Source organism: Colias philodice, chromosome 21, assembly GCF_061535455.1.
Source record: "Colias philodice isolate Cphi_HAF_F1 chromosome 21, ilColPhil1 Martin Lab GWU primary, whole genome shotgun sequence".
Taxonomy (NCBI): Eukaryota; Metazoa; Arthropoda; class Insecta; order Lepidoptera; family Pieridae; genus Colias; species Colias philodice.
Window position 1 is genome coordinate 6,312,168 of NC_143106.1, and position 19,311 is coordinate 6,331,478.

A 19,311-nucleotide genomic window follows, 5' to 3' on the forward strand; every position below is an offset into this window, starting at 1 on the left:
GAAAATGGAACACTGACGTCACTAAAATGGACCACGTGACGTCACAACTTGCAACAGTCATCTTCCAAATACGCCCAGGCGCACATAAGCGCAATGTAAGTATTACGCAGCCTGCGATAGCGGGGCGAAGCCCGGCGCGGCGGCAGTACACCTCGCGAACACCGCGGCGCCGCGCGTAGCCATCGGCATAGCGACGACTACGTCTGTGTTAGTATCTAATATCTATGATACTGTATTATTTATTTTTTATTATCGTTTAGTTGTAGAACGGAAACAGTGTTTTGTTTATTTTAATTTTCATCATACTTTACAAAAGTCACAAAAATTATTGCACCTTTATAGTGATCGAACGTGCTTACAATCCTTTTTATATATAAATTTAAAGTCATACAAAATTAGCATTAAAGTAAATATAACGTAACTAAAGTGTAATAAAGCTTACGCGTATCATAAAAAGTTTCATTGCATACATTTTTACAATCGAAAGTTGTATTAAACTTTAATTTATTTGTATCGTATAAAGCATTATCGATAACAAATACCTTGTTGCTTTCAGGCATGTTCGAATGCAATTTCGAAGATCGTATCACGTTTGCCATTGTAACTACAATGCTGTAACCGAACCTTACCTAATCTAAAGTAACTTAAACCAAACAGTTATATAACCAGGATACAATTTTAACTAAATTCTAGGATCGGTTCCGGTAAGCAGTATTGCGGCCATCAAACAAACTGGCCCTAATCGCGTCTCAAAAATTAAAAACCTTAATTGCGAACGTAATAGTTAATCATTCATTTTACGGAACAGACGTTATATAATTTGTTCATTATATTTTAAAATGTATAAAGTTTTACTAACTTATTTTAAGACTAGGTTATTAATGTTATTAATGCACGTTTGCATTGCACAAGTCGTTCCCAACATTGTGTTAAATAGCTTTTCTTAATAATATAAAATTGCATTTGATCGTCGAGTTTCGTGTCGTCTTTTTCACTTAATTCAGGCAATTTAACAACTGGTGTTAAATTTATAAAAACATCACGTAAAAGTGAATACAAATGGAGAACATTTTAATTTGTTTTTAATTGTTTACATTGTCATAGGTTCAACGTGCATCGTAGAAAAACGTGGGAGTTGAAAACAAAGCGTGCTCTTATGAACTTTCGATATCAATGTCTGCAACTAATGTGCTGTGTCGTTACGACGAATGATTAGAAAGGATGATCTGACCTAGCAGTGAGTGCATACAGTGTTGTATAATAGTGAACAGAACAAGTGAACATCAGCAATGAATGTGAGTAACCTTATTTAGGTAATGTCCTAATGTGTTAAAAAGCTAAGCGACGTTTTGACGTGTATAGTAATTATAATGCAAAGGAATTGAATCAAATTTTTAAACGTATACAGAATTTAAATAATTTATTGTAGTCGTCACAAATATTTATCGATGCATGTCTACTAAAAGTGTTAAAATACATGTTTTAATTAAAATGCGGGAAGATAACATAAGAGGTTGCACAATAAATTAAGTTCATTACATCTAAAGTTAAATGCTAGCTTTTTCTGAAGATAATTAAGCACTAATTAATCCAAAAAAATACTTATATCAAAATAATAAATTGAAAAACCTTCAATAAAAAATCAAACTGTTATCAATAGACAATCTATAAAAAGCACTGTCGCACAACATTGCATTCAATGCCATCGCACTACGTTATCTAAAAGCTACTTTTATTTTATTTCTATTCCACTGCTCTATTATATCATAAATACATTAACAATAAAAAGTGCTGCATTCTATTACATACTATTATTAACAAGATAGTAACAATGACAGAGCATTGACCCAATTATTAACAACTATAATTACTATGTCATAACAATACTTAGACGGATACAAACATAGTGACATGCAAAATAAGCTAGTGGTTAGGGAGCCAGGTGCAAATTTGGTTAACTATTTCCTCTCAAGAGATAATTCGTCAGACGCATGAGAGTATAGTATTATAAAGCCTCGTGAACGTCAGCTGGCGCTCGGTTGGGGGGGTGAGCGGTTGTAGCCTCCCAAGCACATAGGAAAAAAATTTTCATTTCCTCTCAGCTAAAAATTTGTCAAATTGTAGCTAACCCAATATCTCAACGAAAAAAAATAGTCAGCTGGTTACAACATGGTGTATTATACGTCAGCTGGTGTCTCGAACATGAAAGTTAAATTTAAAGAAAAATTTATTTTCCGTTATTTCCTCTCAAACAAAAATTTACCTGATGATAGCTTATATGTAACTGTGGATAAATATATATGTCAGCTGGCTGTATCTTGGTGGAAAAACCGTCAGCTGATACGGGAGGCTACAACCGCTCTTCCCCCCAACCGAGCTCCAGCTGACGTTCACGAGGCTTCATAATACTATACTTTGATGCATTTTACTAATTACCGCTTGAGAGGAACTTGGTCATAAAATCTGCTGCTGGCTCCCGGACCATAGTATTTACAGCTGTCACCGCCTAATTGTTATAAACGAGTTAATAAGATACTTAATAACCCTTATAATATGTACTCGTAATAATTACATAGTATAAAACAAAGTCGCTTTCCACTGTCTGTGTACGCTTAGATCTTTAAAATTACGGAATAGATTTTGATGGGGTTTTCTTTAATAGACAGGGCGATTCAAGAGGAAGGTTTAAGTGTATAATTTTTTAAGTTTGAGACAAAGCGAGCGAAGCCGTAGGCGGAAAGCTAGTGGGTAATAATCTATTATGCGAGCAGTTTCTAATTACATTGTTATTATTTGGTAATGTTTAAACATTTGTAACGTGTCAAGCAATAAAACAAGGAGATTGTTTCACCTATTAAAACTAATAGAGTTTTTTTTTAATAGCGAAGCTTTCCATATTACCAATGATAGCAGACGTTAGATAATAAAACTGAAAGGTTCAAGAGCGTTTAAAATATACTTTTAAGATAAGATTGCTTATAATATATGCTTTTGATCTAGACAATGATTGTTAATTAAATACATTTAAACAGGTCTTGTTAATAACTTTTCAATATCTTTCGTATCTCCTAATACCTTATCTAACAAAAACATTACAAAACGCTAATGAAACTAAGAAAACCGAACGCACCAAAAAGTGAATTATATTCTAGAAAATGTAAAGTCCAGAAAATGTGAATCTCTAATTGAGACAAAAAAGTGAGAATGCTTTGGATCTAGTCTAGACAATAGTATTAATGAAATCAAGATATTGTTAATACCTTTTTAAGATTTTTCGTATACCTTATCTAACTACATTACAAAACTGATAAAATAAAAGTAATTTAAAGTCTAGATTTGTTTACAAAGATCCCAAGTGGGGTAATGAATCTCTAATTGAGACACAAAAAGGTTAGAATGGTTATGTAAACTAAATTTGTAGTTGCATCAACTGTTGGTGTAACACAGTTGTACAGAAACCAGATTCGTTGCATTCTGTCGAGAATACACATATTTAGATATATTACATCATTGATATATATCACGAATGCTTTTTATTTATGTTCGTTGCGCGTGTAATAATTCGATAGAGGTATCTTTACGTAAAATCACGTATGCTCGTAAAATTTATGATTGGTTTGAAACTTTATCCTTGGTTATAAGTATAACTAAACAATATACAGTATACACATCATAAGACCTTTTTTTTAATTTAGAGCAGCAAATTTAAAGGCATGAATGAATTGATAAAATTCGTGCCTCAAGCTGTTTCAAACCTTAGCGTGATTACCTAAGTAATCTATATATAAAAGAAAGTCGTGATAGTTACACCACTTATAACTAAGAACGGCTGAACGGATTTTAATGACTTTTGGTTTGTTGATGAGTCGTAAAGTAAAAATAAACAGTTTGTATATTGAACATTATCGATGTGTTTTTTTTTGTTTTTTGATTATTACAATTTTATAGAGATAAAATAACGAAATAAGGGTAACAGACAAGCCCTAACCTCACAATTGCAACAAACTAAGAGAAATTATAGACAATTATCTTCTAAAGGGTTTGACTCTACAAAAACTAGAAGTTCCTTTACTTTTACTCTTATTACGCGACAAGCGTTTTAATATTCCTTGAAGGTAGCTAAAGTCATTTAATAATCAGTTTTTAGGCTTCAAACTCCGCTTCTCTTCAGCCTACAACAACCTAGCCACTTTGTACTTGATTGAAAGTTTACCTCGGTATTGTGCGTCGCTAATGTCACACGCATTGCGCAAGATATTACTCAAACCCACTTCCCCATAGGTTATATAACATCTTATATGCAGCGGGATCTTTCTGGAACTCTCACATATATGTATTACATGCTTATTGACACGTGTGATCTTGTTGTTGTATGAGATCGATTGCTTTAAACAAATCCACAGTTTTATAATGCTAGTATTCCGCCAGCGACTTCGCCAGTTTTTCTTAAGCTTAACAAATTATATGCTTACCTTCCTCGAAAATTACTTCATCTATTAAAAATTCATTGCGAAGTTTTAAAGATAAGCATGCTTAGGGAGAGTCGGTTACTACGGGAGAGACAACGCGAAGCGACTTTGTTTTATACTATATAAGTAGTGACGCTTACTGCTAACCGCAGCTTTGCCCTCGAAGACTTAGCTGCGAAAATTCGGCGAAAAGTAAATTCTATGGAATGAGAAATTTCATCGTATTAAACATATCCCAATAATCTCCTGATACAAAATATATAAGACCATAAATCGCTCATTTGCGATTTATTGAAACTTTAAAAGTTAAAGTTCACATTGGAAATTATAAAGTGACAAAAATAACTAGTCATTGCAATGTTAATGAATAATAATATTGAATCGAGTAATATTAGTCGCGATGACCCAGGTCAATGACCTCAATAAGAAATGTCAAAATGTTGTAATGACTATGTAATTTACTTTTAAGGACCCGAACAAGATTCTCACTTCACATCCTATGTTTGTAAATGTATAGAACTAGACTAGCCTTACTGTAACATGAATTTATTGTTTGGTTATAAATTACTAATTTAAGTATGAAATTAATTTATAACACCCGTAATTTGTTTAACTATTTCGAAAGGTTTAAAAAATTTCTATATTCTACTCTACATTCCATCAATTTTAGTATAATTATAGAAGACCTCTTTGACTATAATATCGCCAAATTCCAAAATCGCACTGCTTTACATAATTTTCCGTACGTTTCATTCGCAACTTCCTTCCACATAAAGTGAAGCTTTTGAACACCTGCGGCACTCCCGAACAATTTATTGAGACCTACGAGAAAAAACATATTTGGCTAAACCCGAAAGAGCACCTGTAACACCACTCATATTACCCTTCTGCTTCCTCTGCTACAAAGAAGCTGTATATCCGCATTACATGAATGACTGCGGTCTTCAAAATCCACGCGCTTTTCGCGGCATTTTCTGCCCATCACCTAGCTACTAGTTATTATTCTGTGCCATAACCTCTAATTGTAGAACAGCCTGCTAACATAGGTATTTCCATCTGCATATGGGGAAAATCCTTTACCTTACAATCTCTTTTTCAATCACAACTTAAGTAATAACTACTGTAAGTAAAAATAAGATAATAAGAATTTAAAAAGTATTAATAATACTATAATAGAAACAGCATAACCATTGATTGCAAAGTAAAGCTCGATTCGTCGCGGAAGTTCGTTCTGCTCAGAGAAAAAAATATTAAAGATGCGATTAATCGTGACCGATTTACTAATACAACTTATAATGCTTTACACTCACTATAGATTAACATTCATTCATCAAATGAGAAAATTATAGTATTAGCTAGCGAAACATTATATCATACTTCGTTCTGTACATTATATTTAGATTTGCTTTTGATTATTATATGAATAGCATGAGGCTATAATGTATGTTACAGCATTTCTGATTTAGTTATGTCATACCCATCCGGGAACATGTTACAAATTTCAGGAAAATTAAAACATTCTTATGAAGAGCCGACCTAGTAAAGTGAGTTATATCTAGAAAAATGTTAGGTTTTACATACACTTCTTCCTTCGTTACCCTGTCCGTGTGAGATGTATATTTTATTATATACTAGTTTAACGCCCGCGGCTTCGCGCGCTTTGTCTAAAACCTAATAAATTATATACTAAAACCTTCCTCTTGAATCACTCTATCTATTAAAAAAAACCGCATCAAAATCCGTTGCGTAGTTTTAAGATTTAAGCATACAAAGGGACATAGGGACAGAAAAAGTGACTTTGTTTTATAGGTACTATGTAGTGATTTAAGATACATTAATTGTGTACCAAACGTTAGTTTTCCTATATAACGTAGCTAACGAAACTAGCCACAAACAATCTCCCAATTTCATAACAAAATTCAACACACTATAGACCTAGTAATAACCATAACATATTTCAATAACATCCGCGTCCAAGTCCAACAAATAGTGTTAAACAAACAGAATTATAAATGCTTAGTTCGACATTTCTGTGTTACGTAACTTTCTGCACCATTAAATAATACTTAACGGAAGCAAACACGGCTGTGCAAACGTGTAATGAGATGAAGTACTATTAATAAATGAAAACAATTTAATTTTGTAAGGAGGAAATTTGTCTTTATCGGTGATACAATAGGTATATTATATTCGGTATCTATCTATAGATCAGTATGATCTTTATAGAATGCATTAGATATCTTTACAGTACATAGATGCACGAAGAAGTAGGTTAGTCTATACTAATATTATAAAGAGGAAAGATTTGTATGTATGTATGTATGTATGGTTTTCACTTTTCACGCATAAACTACTGGACCGATTTTGATGAAATTTGACAGAGATAATCTTTAGACCCTGAGAAAGAACATAGGCTAACTTTTATTGCGAAATATGTACCAAGGGCGAAGCCGGGGCGGACCGCTAGTAGGTTATATTTGTATGAAAGATGATATATCGCATAGGTGTGAGAAATGATATAACAGCTAATACAGAAGTGCTAATTTATGAGGCGAGAAATTGAACTTTTAAAACATCATAATCGAAACCAAAGGACCTATTGCTGAGGATGCACTCACTAGAAGTATATAATAAGGGATTGTTCAGAATAAAATTGTGATAAAAAAGCGTGTGTGCCGAGCGGCGAGCACACGTGTCAGAAGTGAGCGGGCAAGACTCAAAGATACCAAAATCGTCGCCTTACTCCATGACGTGACGGTATTGTCATGACGCAACCTTGAAATTTTACTTTCAACGCGCCTAAAGAAGTTTCACTTCAAAAACTCTTACAGCCTTGATCTCTACAAACTACGGTAGAAAACTACAGCATGCCGATCTAACGACAGTTTAATAAACGCTACGAGCAATCAACAAATAATTTAAAGCTACATTATAAAATGCCAGTAATTTTACATAACCATCTCAGGCCTATAGAATTTGGTACATAATTAACGAGCTGCTCTGTAAATAACAAAAATCAGCAAGTAACACGAGAAGCTTAGTTTCTTTTTATCAGTCATATCTAGAAATATATTGGCTATTGACCAAATAGCAGAGGTAGGTCCCGGGTCTTATAAAAAAGCGTAAATTATTACCAGTAGGTACTTATGCATAAGCATCTAAGACTGTACACAAAACAAAAGTAGAAGAGGCGAGAGTATTCACGTTTCAGTCTTTTCAATACGAACTATCAATGTAAACCACAAACAGCAAATGTGCAAAATTTGAACCGATTAAACCGATCTACCAGTACGAGGTATAGTACGATTCAAACTTAATTTATTTAATCAAATTTCATTTATTTTAATTTAATGGCGGCTCGGAAGTTAGGGGCAGGTGCGAGTGCGGGTGCGCAAAGGTCCCTTAACGTCCCGCTACTACCTAAAATTGTTTTCCGCGCATCGAATCGTACGATGTTCCGATCCTCCATTAACTTTGAATCGTACTATACCATCACTAGTCATATGACGTCACCCATGACCCAACCATCTACCTCACACCTTCATCACGCGATAGACCAACAGACCACCAGTTACATAACATGCCACCACGGAAGTGGGTCAACGGTTCGAGTCCTTGCGGCGCCAGCGCTTTGGAAAGCAATGTCGCGATCGAGGTTGCATTTAACCGGAATACCGGTTTTTGGTCATTACCATTAATTACTGGAAAAAGAGATTAGTCATAGCATCTTTGTTAGACGAGTGACATAATTTAATCGTATGGAGAGACTCTTGATAGCACGTTCATTTACCCTAAGCTGATAAATGTACCAATCTAATTTTTTTTTTTAATTTTATTAAATTATTTGGTATATTTGATGTTTTCCACAGCGGAATAATATATTACCAGATTGTTATCTTTTTTCCTCATTATTACTGTTAAGTACTGTTATATAATTTAAATCTAAAAAAAATAACATTTATAACACTTTATAACAAAAATAACATTTATAAAAATAATAACATGTAAACAATTAAAAGACTATAAATATTCTAAACACGTTTAGAAAAGCTCATTTAACTCCGATATCACTAACTTATTTTTATTACCAAAGCATACCGATAATACTGACCCAATATTACCCATATAATTATCCCGTTACAATGCAAGCAATGTCGCAAGCACGCTCTAGTATCCAATAATAATATACTTAACCAAATAATCACGTAAATACCATAAGCATACCTTGGTTGCAAAACTATACTTATATAATCGCTTGCAAAAGTGTGTCTCACGTTGGTTAAGAAAGGTTAAATTTAAATTAATTTTTATGCACATCAATGCAAACGAGACTAATTTTCTTGATGAAATATAGAATAGGAATTATATCGCAACGAAAATTTTAATTATAATATTATTAGAATAGTATCAGTCGACTTATTATTTTATTTACTTCTATTTTTCCGACCTTCTGCAAGTTCGTTAACCTTTACGATCAAAAAGTTAAAATCTTATGTTTAAAAATATTATACACAATTTTAACATATTTCTAAGTTTTGTTAATACAAACAGCTAATAAGTTAAAATTACACAATTTGTCGTAGGTACATTTTAACATTAAATAAATGAATTTTTTATATTCAATCGACTGAATATAAAAATTTCAGTAGATCATAATCGCAGAAAAATACTAACATATTTACTTCCTATTCAGATGAGAAAGTGCTAATTCAATTGCTAGTAATTTTGAAGCTAACAGCTGTTTATTACCCACTTCCTATATTATGGCGTGCACTTTGCATAATATTACGACATTTCAAGTACTTAGAACAGCGGCTCTATCTATTTATTATTATAGAATCAAATCCAAAGAGAATAATTTTAGTGTTACAAAATATTACTGGACTACTATTCCGTTGGACTTCACTTCTAAATCAAGCTATAATTAACATGTATAGTTTTGTTCCTGGTTAAAAAGTGAGTCAACAATACATATTACGCAAACCCTAGAAATTTCCTTAACAGTCTAAACTTTATTAAACTAGACTTCTATAAATAAATTCTTTACATAACACCACAAAACCACAGCAAATATAACACTGACTTTATTAAGCAACAGCTCTTGATCCAAAATCAAAATGCACACAATCTAGGACGACCATAGCAATCGAATTTTGCAAGCCAACCAATTAGATAAGGACCACACCACACTTACGTCACATTGCAGTGAAGGTCACATAATGTCACATGTGACATCAGGTTATGCAAGATATACAGGTTCTCACGAAACGGTGAAAGTAACGCACCGTCTGACCTTGGTCAAATTGGGTTAAACTTTGTATACACATTTCTCTTAATGTAGACTGATGACTGCTAACCAATGTGAAGTATTGGGAAGCAGAAGGACCTAATTGTTCAAAAGGATATTAATTTGGTCATTGTTTAAGTAAAAAGATCACAGTTAACCAATTATAGGTTGTCTGAAATCGAAATATGTAGTTTGAAAAAATAAGATTATAAACTCTCTTAAGAAGTCTTTTTGAAGTACCTTCATTAATATTCACACAGTTTAATAGTTAATTTTACTTCCTGTTTACTATTATAATAAACGTCCATTTAATTTATTTATCCACAAAAATACAAAAAGTCGTAATATTATGTACACCAAAAATAATAATTGTTGTCCGCTCTTTAAAAAATAATTGTATTAAATATATGAAAATAATATGGATATGAACTCTTAAATCTGTGTCGCATTTGAATTTATTCATATTTCGTTACACAGAAACGAACCAGTTATATCGAAAAATGGTTTCGAATGTACAAGACCTTCACCTAATACCACACTTTTTATAAACGGGTTATTATATAAGGTTTGTTTACAAACTTTTAGCCTTTGCAATATTCAAAATAACTATGCGCCAATATATGATTTATGTGTATATGGATTATGGCTCAATAATATAACACTCTTTATTTAATCTTATGACATCAATATTATAAAAGTAACTTCCATCATTTGAACCATAATAAAAATAGTGCTTTCTTTTGTTTATCATAAACATTACCACTATTTAGTCCAAATCAATATATTATTATGTACTTAAATACATTCCATCTCTATCCCCCTATAATATTATAAATGCGAAAGTTTGTATGTTTGTTCGCCTTCACGCATAAACTGTTAAACCGATTTTCATGAAATTTGGCACATACATAGAGGATAGCTTGGATAAACACATAGAATAGTTTTAACCCCGAAATTTCCACGGGACCGGAGACTATGCGAATTTTCCTTTGACTACCCGGGCGATGCTGCGGGCTTAAAGCTGGTACACCATAATTATAAACACGAAATATCATGCCTTGTTCTTGACCGCTCGACCCTAAAACCGTCATTGTTCCTACAAACATGTTCACAACGCATGCAGATAAGTCATGCAGGCAGTCACGCAGTGCTATGGTCAGGTGGGCCCACGGCTCACAATGAATTACCAAAATATGCTACGCTCTGATTACGCTGCCACATAATACATTGTAATTACACAATTGTGTAAACATTGTATATCTAAAAGTGTGCTACATAAGATTAAACTGTATGTATGTCTGCGCTTTTTGTGGTTATGCGAGATAGACGTTTAGCATTTTTCAGTAAGTGTTTGTGTTATCTATTGCTGACACGTATATGTTAATACCTACCGGAGAATTTATAAGGCTAGCAAAGATTTCCAAAAGCTTTACCCAATCCTTAAGACATTTCAGCAGAATGTTTTATGAAAGTAGAGATATTACCTGTTGGCAATTAAGGGGATTTGTGAAATCATTATCTTAAAATGTCACGTATTGCATTATGATCATATTGAAATATGTGTTTTATTTATTTCTTATTCAGGTATTTTTCGTAAAAAAAGACAAATTGTAAGATTTAAAACATTCAATAAAAAGTAGGTTATTAGTAGCTAATTGTAAAATAGAATTAGTCATTAAAAAAAACTGTGTTAATATAAATTGAAATGATTTATTCTTCCGGTAAATAAGGAAACGTTTCTTTGAAAGATATACCTAGGTACTTGTTATTATTTCCTTTACACAATAATCTTATATAGTTAGATTTAATTTACATATTATAGATTCAATAAGATTTTTTTAATTTAGATTATATTATACTTTATTCCTAATATCGATCGCAACATAATATAGTATAGGGTCAATGACCATATATGCAAATCTGTGTCATTAGGTCAAAGTTTTTAAAATTAATTCGAGAAGTTCGTAACATCAATTCCATGTATCAAGTCCAAGTTATGTTTTTTAAGTCCATCGACTTCTGACCGAGTTGAATGCGAAGTGAATATAATTTCAAACAGTTTTTACTGTAAGTTTAGTCATTTTATTACATACCACTACTAGTTGAAGGTTTGAAAACTTGCAGAGAAAAGATCCTATAAAAATATTACCTGAAACAAAAAAATATAACGTTACAATAATCCCTTATTCTATTTTATTCCTTAATTCTATTTATTATTTATTATTATTTCCTTAATTCTATATTAAATTACAGTGTATTACCGTAGACAGAGAATCCAATAGACACCGGCAATGCGTGTCGCAGAAAGAGATAAAAAAGAATACGTCACAATATTTAGGGTTACCGTGTGAGGGAAAATTTACCCCGCAATTTGTAAGATACAAATCTCTCAATATCATTATTCACATAACATAAGTGGATAATAATGAGATATCCATATTACATACTTACATGTTTATACTAATATTATAAAGAGGAAATGTTTCTAATTATGTATGTACATATATATGTATGGTTTTCACGCATTAACTACTAGACCGATTTCAAAAATTCTTTCACCATTAGAAAGTTGCAGTTTCACTGAGCAACATAGGCTATTTTGCATTAAAAAAAATTAGAGATATATACCAAAAATGCAATAATGTATCCTTAATAAAAATTCAGTCATCGCGTGCGCTGCGGAATCTATTGAAAATAGAACAAATAAAATATGTTCTACGGTATTATAGAATGGACCAATATCTACAAGAAAGTCCGCGATATTCCATTCAAAAGATATAACGAATTTTTAAAAGTGTTAATTTCCAGAAAATAGTAGGTATACTGTTTAATACAACGAGGAGGCGTAGTGCGGGACGGGGTGAAGGTGAGGAGGGAAGGGATATTCGCAGGAACTACTTCGATTCCGATTTGAAAAATTCTTTCAGTGTTAGATAGCCCCTTGATCGAGGAAGGCTATAATAGGCTATATTGTACCATAACACTTAGACCAGCAGGAGTGGAGCCACGCGGGTGAAACCGCGGAGCGCAGCTAGTATATAATAAACATATTACTTTTAGATGGGTAATACATATTATGTATATGCACATACCTATATATTATACTAGTGGTCCACCCCGGCTTCGCCCGTGGTACATTTCATTATCATTATCATATTTAAAATTATCATTATCATAATCCCATATAAAAATGTGTATGTAATGATAATGCAGATGAAAACTCGATTGTTCATTATTTTTTATAAAATAAAATAAAAAAAATAAAAGAATGTTTATTTTCGTAAGTATTAACAGATACACACGTTAATTATATTGACCGACCCGCGAAGGCGCAGAAAAAAACGAAATTTACTTATTAATAATTTATTGTAATAAAAAAAATACATTTAAATTATCTCTAACTTAATTAACTACGTCCCTCCGGTTCAATGTTGGAACCAAGAGTGTCCATTGTCTTCGGCGGGGCAGCGTCGCGGTGGTGGTGATTGCCGTAATACTTTCTAACCTTCGGTTTTGGTTTCCAATCTGTTCATCCTGTAGCTACAATCCAAATTTGTCGTAAATTATCCGGTTCAGGAAAACTGGAACAAGCCATTGAATATTTCAGTTATTTAATTAAATACACACTGCAGAATATATATTATTATTTCCCATAATAGTGGGTAACAATTTGTAGAAAAGTTGGCAACACAACATTTTTTAGGTTAAAATTTATAATTGTTATTTTTGTGGTTTTTAAACAATATATTCAAGTCAACAGCACGTGATACACAATATATTAACACGCTGAAATATCATGAAGGCCTATAAACTGATAAAGAGTTGTATACTTACGAGTGAAAGGACAATCCAGGCATTTTCGTTCCACTATCACTTTAACACCCTTTAACGCTACACCGCACCATGGTATTATTTTATAAGGTATTAACAGTAAGTCTAAATCATTAAAAACCAAACATACCATGAATTACGTAACTTAGAACATGTAAATACTATATTTTTATGGAAGACTAGCTTTCCGCCTGCGGCTTCGCCCGCGTTTTCAAAAAAAAACCCGCATAGTTCCCGTTCCCGTGGGATTTCCGGGATAAAACCTAGCCTATGTCACTCAGAAATGATGTAGCTTTCCAACAGTGAAAGAATTTTTCAAATCTGCCAAGTAGTTTCGGAGCCTATTCAATTCATACAAACAAACAAACAAACAAAAAATCAAACCTTTCCTCTTTATAATATTTGTATAGATGTATAGACGAAAGCTAGCTGTCAAACTTTGTTTATCAAAGTAGGTTGCTATTCTTGAAAAAAGTGGCACGCTGCGTGAAACAAAAAATTTTATCGTTCCCTCTCATTTCTTTACACAACACCGGCATAAGTTGCTCTTTTTCTTGTGTGAATGCGACATAAGATATCAATTTGTCTATTGGTTTCTCTGTCTACGTGTATTACCAAACTATATAAATTTAACACGTCACATAGTCCTGGTTATATGGACTATGTTTATATGGCTTAAATTTATTTAACACATATTTATTTGGAGAATTTATTATAGTTACTTTAATTTATAAATTAACAATCAATTTTTTCGTATCAATTGTTTCAATAGTTTTAATTGACATATTTTGTATATGATGTATAAATTTATTTTATTTCCTCAAAATATTCTAGATTATTTTTCCTTTATAAAAACATTACTATTTCTCATTCCAGATACGCGGAAAGCATTCCACACAGCCTCATTGTTAACATGATAACGTTGCTTCAGCCATCACTTCCGACCAAGAAAGCGATGCGCAAGAGCAAACCACCTGACAGATTCGTACAACGCAACTAAGCAACTACCCTCACTTTCATATACATAAATCAAAAATGGGTATCCACGTGCTCCTCGCTTCGACGGCTTTGAAGACGGTCAGCGTGACTGGACTGTGGCTGATACCGTTGCTTTTGGGAGCATTTACGTATCACAATTATAACTCTTATGACCCAGAGGCTAAAGTACACGATAAGGAACCGGGAAGAGAGTACGACTTTATAGTCGTGGGGGGCGGGTCCGCAGGTGCTGTCGTGGCGAACAGGTTGACTGAAGTCAGTAACTGGAACGTGCTTTTGTTAGAAAGTGGTATGTATTGTATGATTTATGTTGATTTCGATTTACGTATTGTACACCTAAATGCACTGGTGTACGGCGATAAGTGCTAATCAACGTTAATTTTTATAGTAAAATGACACTGCTATCAATGCTATTAAATGATTTGTTGCCATTTTATTATCTTTACTACTCGGAATTTTATACAAAGCATTTTTTTTGTTTATATTAACGAAGGTCCGATACTGCTAAATCTATTTTAGAAATTCATTTAACAGAAAAATACTATACACCTGAGTGAAATAGGCTATGTTTATATCTGAAGTAATAAAAAATTATTCTAGTTTAATTCGTATCAATTAAAAATCGTCAATTAATCTCATTAAATACACAAACTAATCTTTCAGGACCGGATGAAAACGAAATAACAGACGTGCCTTCATTAGCCGGCTACCTACAACTAACAAAACTCGATTGGCAGTACAAGACGGAACCAACCTCGTACGCATGCTTGGGATTTAAACAACACAGGTGTAGTTGGCCGAGAGGCAAGGTAAGATCATTAATTCAATCGATATTGAAAAATAATACAAATTAAATTAATAAAAAATAATTTTCTAATCAAATGTCTGTAACTATACAATAAAACAAATACGAACTGACACAATAATACTTCATTTCAACATGTTAGTGAACTTAGCAGATCATTTTTAGCAGATAAAAAAAAAATGTGAGTTCTTATCGCGTGCAGTTGAGTTCTACAGTTCCTGATACTTTTTAGAAATAGTTCTGGCGTTTTTACCTTAAAAAACGACATTTGAAAAAATGATCTGCCAACTTCCCGTAGCAGATCATTTTTAGCAGATCAAAAAAAAATGTGAGTTCTTATCGCGTGCAGTTGAGTTCTACAGTTCCTGATACTTTTTATAAATAGTTCTGGCGTTTTTACCTTAAAAAACGACATTTGAAAAAATGATCTGCCAACTTCCCGTAGTAGATAATTTTTAGCAGATCAAAAAAAATGTGAGTTCTTATCGCGTGCATTAACATTATATTTTTTTCATTTTCAGGTCCTTGGCGGATCCAGTGTTCTTAACTACATGATCTACGTGAGAGGAAACAGAAATGATTTCGACCAATGGGAGTCGTTCGGAAATCCAGGCTGGTCGTACAAAGATGTGTTGCCTTATTTTATAAAATCTGAAGATAATCGAAATCCCTATCTTGCCAACAGCAGATACCATGGTACAGGTGGATACCTAACAGTGCAAGAAGCGCCGTGGAGAACTCCACTAGTAGCAGCCTTTGTAGAATCTGGCGTTGAATTGGGTTACGATAATAGAGATATCAATGGAGAAATTCAAACCGGATTCATGATAGCCCAAGGCACCATAAGACGCGGCTCAAGATGCAGTACCGCCAAAGCATTTTTAAGACCAGTGAGAACGCGCAGAAACCTTGATATATCATTGAATTCTCAAGCCACAAGAATTCTTATTAATCCTATTACATTAAAAGCATATGGAGTTGAATACGTTAAACACGGAATAAAGAGAGTTGTATATGCGAGGAAAGAAGTAATTTTGTCTTCTGGAGCTATCAACAGTCCACAACTTTTAATGTTGTCAGGTATAGGACCCAAGGATCATCTGCGAAATGTTGGGATACGGGCATTAAAAGATTTACCAGTCGGTGAGAACTTACAGGATCACGTTGGTGTTGGAGGGCTCACATTTTTAGTCGACAAACCTGTGTCAATAGTTCAAAATCGGTTCCAAGCTTTCCCTGTGACAATGAATTACGTAGTTAATGAAAGAGGACCAATGACAGTACTAGGTGGTTTAGAAGGTATTGCATTCGTTAATACGAAATACGCAAATAGTTCTGGTTTATGGCCAGATATTCAATTTCATATGGCACCTGCATCTTTTTCATCAGATAACGGTCAAATCGTTAGAAAAATTCTTGGTTTGACTGATGAGCTATATGATGATGTATTTAAGCCAATAGCAAATAAGGACGCCTGGACGATTATGCCTCTTCTACTGCGACCAAATACCAGAGGATACGTAAGACTAAAGAGTTCAAACCCCTTCGACTATCCAATAATGAATCCACGGTATCACGAAGATCGATTGGACGTTAATAGGCTTGTTGAAGGAATAAAAATAGCTTTACAAGTAGCTAACGGTACGCCATTTAAACAATTTGGTTCGAGGTTGTACACAAAACCTTTACCAAATTGTAAGCAATACAGCTTTATGTCAGACGAATACATAGAATGTCAAGTGAGAACAATCAGTATGACGATTTATCATCAGTCTGGAACTGCGAAAATGGGCCCTTCGTGGGACCCTGGTGCTGTGGTCGACCCACGATTAAGGGTTCATGGTATAGAAGGACTTAGAGTAATAGATGCTAGTATAATGCCTACTATTGTAAGTGGTAATACTAATGCTGCAGTCATAATGATAGGAGAAAAAGGCGCGGATATGATAAAACAAGACTGGTTAAATCGGTGACAGTGAGTTTTATGTATATTAAACGCGAAGACGAAAATGAATAAAACCTAGGTTTTATTTGGCAATAATCAACAGTACCAAAGACTTAATAATAGTCTGAAATATATTTTACGAATGTTTTCAGACTATAGTCTATTTTTAGTTAAAGCCTAGGTAAACATGCTTTAATATTAATTAAGTACAATATACATAAAACTTATTGTTACCAGATATTAGCCAAAGTTACTAAATATTTATACATAGTGAAGAAATACTATGTGAGTTATAGTCAAAATATCTTTATTTAAATTAATATTAAGATTTTTTTATCAAGCCTGTACCTTTGATGTTATTATTTATGTACTAAGAATGTTATACAATGTACATTGTACATGGTATAAAAATCTTAATTCTAAAGTGTTAAATGCTAGATTTTTATTCTTGACATAAATAGAATATCTCTTTTCATTTTTGGCAGAATACGATACTTACTCTTATAAGATACTTTTTGATTCTATAATGAAATCAGCATATTAAATATTTGTATGTATGTGCCATAATAACAGTACCTAAATATTTTATTAAAAGAACTATTGACGTTTTTTCCTTTTTTTTTCACAAATGTCAGATACTTTGAAACTTGCTGTAAAACATATGAAATTAAAATTTATAACTGAACTGTACATAACTGTAATCATTAAAATTTATAACAACATCTATATCGACTCGATTTGCCATTAGTAATCAAAACAATATTGAATATTTGTATGAAATTTAAGGATGAATTCATCCAAGTTACATGATATTTCGTATTAAACGTCATCGAAATTCCAGAGATAATGATGTGGCTTGTTGTCAATCTCGAAAATACAAAGAAATATTTGACGAATAACATTTTTTAAGATTGTATTAGAGCTTGCTCACAATGAAAAAGAAGACGGAATTCAATCAACAACGCATATGGAATTTAATTGCCTAATTAATTTTATAAATTAAATTGTAAATATATTTTGTTATTGTTATCAATAAATTTGTTATTTTTTCGTGTGTCTTATTCTTCCAAGTAAAATATATGTATTACCTATATTCGATATCCGGACGTGGTAAGTGAATTTTCGAAAATCTTTAAATACAGATCTGTTTCCTTTTAAAAATAAAGAATGTTTCCTTTCATCAAAATTTGCTATCCGAAAACAATTTTCACTTTAATTAGTAGGTTTTTTAGTAACACTAATTTTAATTCTAATATTTTTCATGCATGGTACATAATTTGCAATATGCATATGAAAAATAATGAGCATCTTGTTAATATGTTTTATTATAGGTATCATGCTAACCAAAATTTCCTCAAGCAGTAAATACGTATTTTCCCTGTTACTAATTATAATATTTTATTTATCATCAATAAACAATTACTCAAATGACATTTATAGAATTTAAGAATTTAATCTATAATATAAAAATGAATCGCAAAATGTGTTGGTAAGCGCATAACTCGAGAACGGCTGAACCGATTTCGATAATTCTTTTTTTATTATAGTACGAGGATGGTTCTTATTTAGAGAAAACGTAAATATTATGTACCACGGGCGAAGCCGGGGCGGACCGCTAGTATTCTTATATTATTACATTTCTAAAAATAGAAATGAAAATCCTTGTTCCTTGGAAAACTAATAACTTTCGAAAAAATAAACTTGAGGCTGGGTAACTAAAATTGTCTAAAGTTATAGAATTTTAGAAACTGAAATCGATTTTTAATTGTTCTATTCGTACAAATATTTGCTCTGTAGCCAATATTATTTAAGAAAGGAGTAAAATAATAATTAGAAGCTCATTGCTAATTGATAAAATAGTTTTTATTAAATGAATAATGGTATTTTCATAAATTGATTAGTCACACATGATATTTCTATAGTTAATAATGCGTAGTTGCTCTTCAATTTCATCGCATGTAACAATAATAAAGAA

The 19,311-nt window shown here is 32.5% G+C and overlaps 2 protein-coding genes across 3 annotated transcripts in view; one reads left to right on the forward strand and one right to left on the reverse strand.

Moving 5' to 3' along the window:
- Flo2 (flotillin-2) overlaps positions 1 to 19,311 on the reverse strand; it is a 236,811-nt gene that overhangs the window by 130,084 nt on the left and 87,416 nt on the right. The gene's annotated exons all lie outside the window — the stretch shown is intronic.
- LOC149478957 (glucose dehydrogenase [FAD, quinone]) lies at positions 48 to 18,386 on the forward strand. Its single transcript, XM_089708731.1, has 5 exons — positions 48 to 207; positions 1,105 to 1,295; positions 14,464 to 14,875; positions 15,250 to 15,395; positions 15,913 to 18,386. Exons 3-5 carry the CDS (start codon positions 14,623 to 14,625, stop codon positions 17,362 to 17,364), a joined length of 1,851 nt encoding a protein of 616 aa, XP_089564857.1. The 5' UTR covers positions 48 to 207; positions 1,105 to 1,295; positions 14,464 to 14,622; the 3' UTR covers positions 17,365 to 18,386.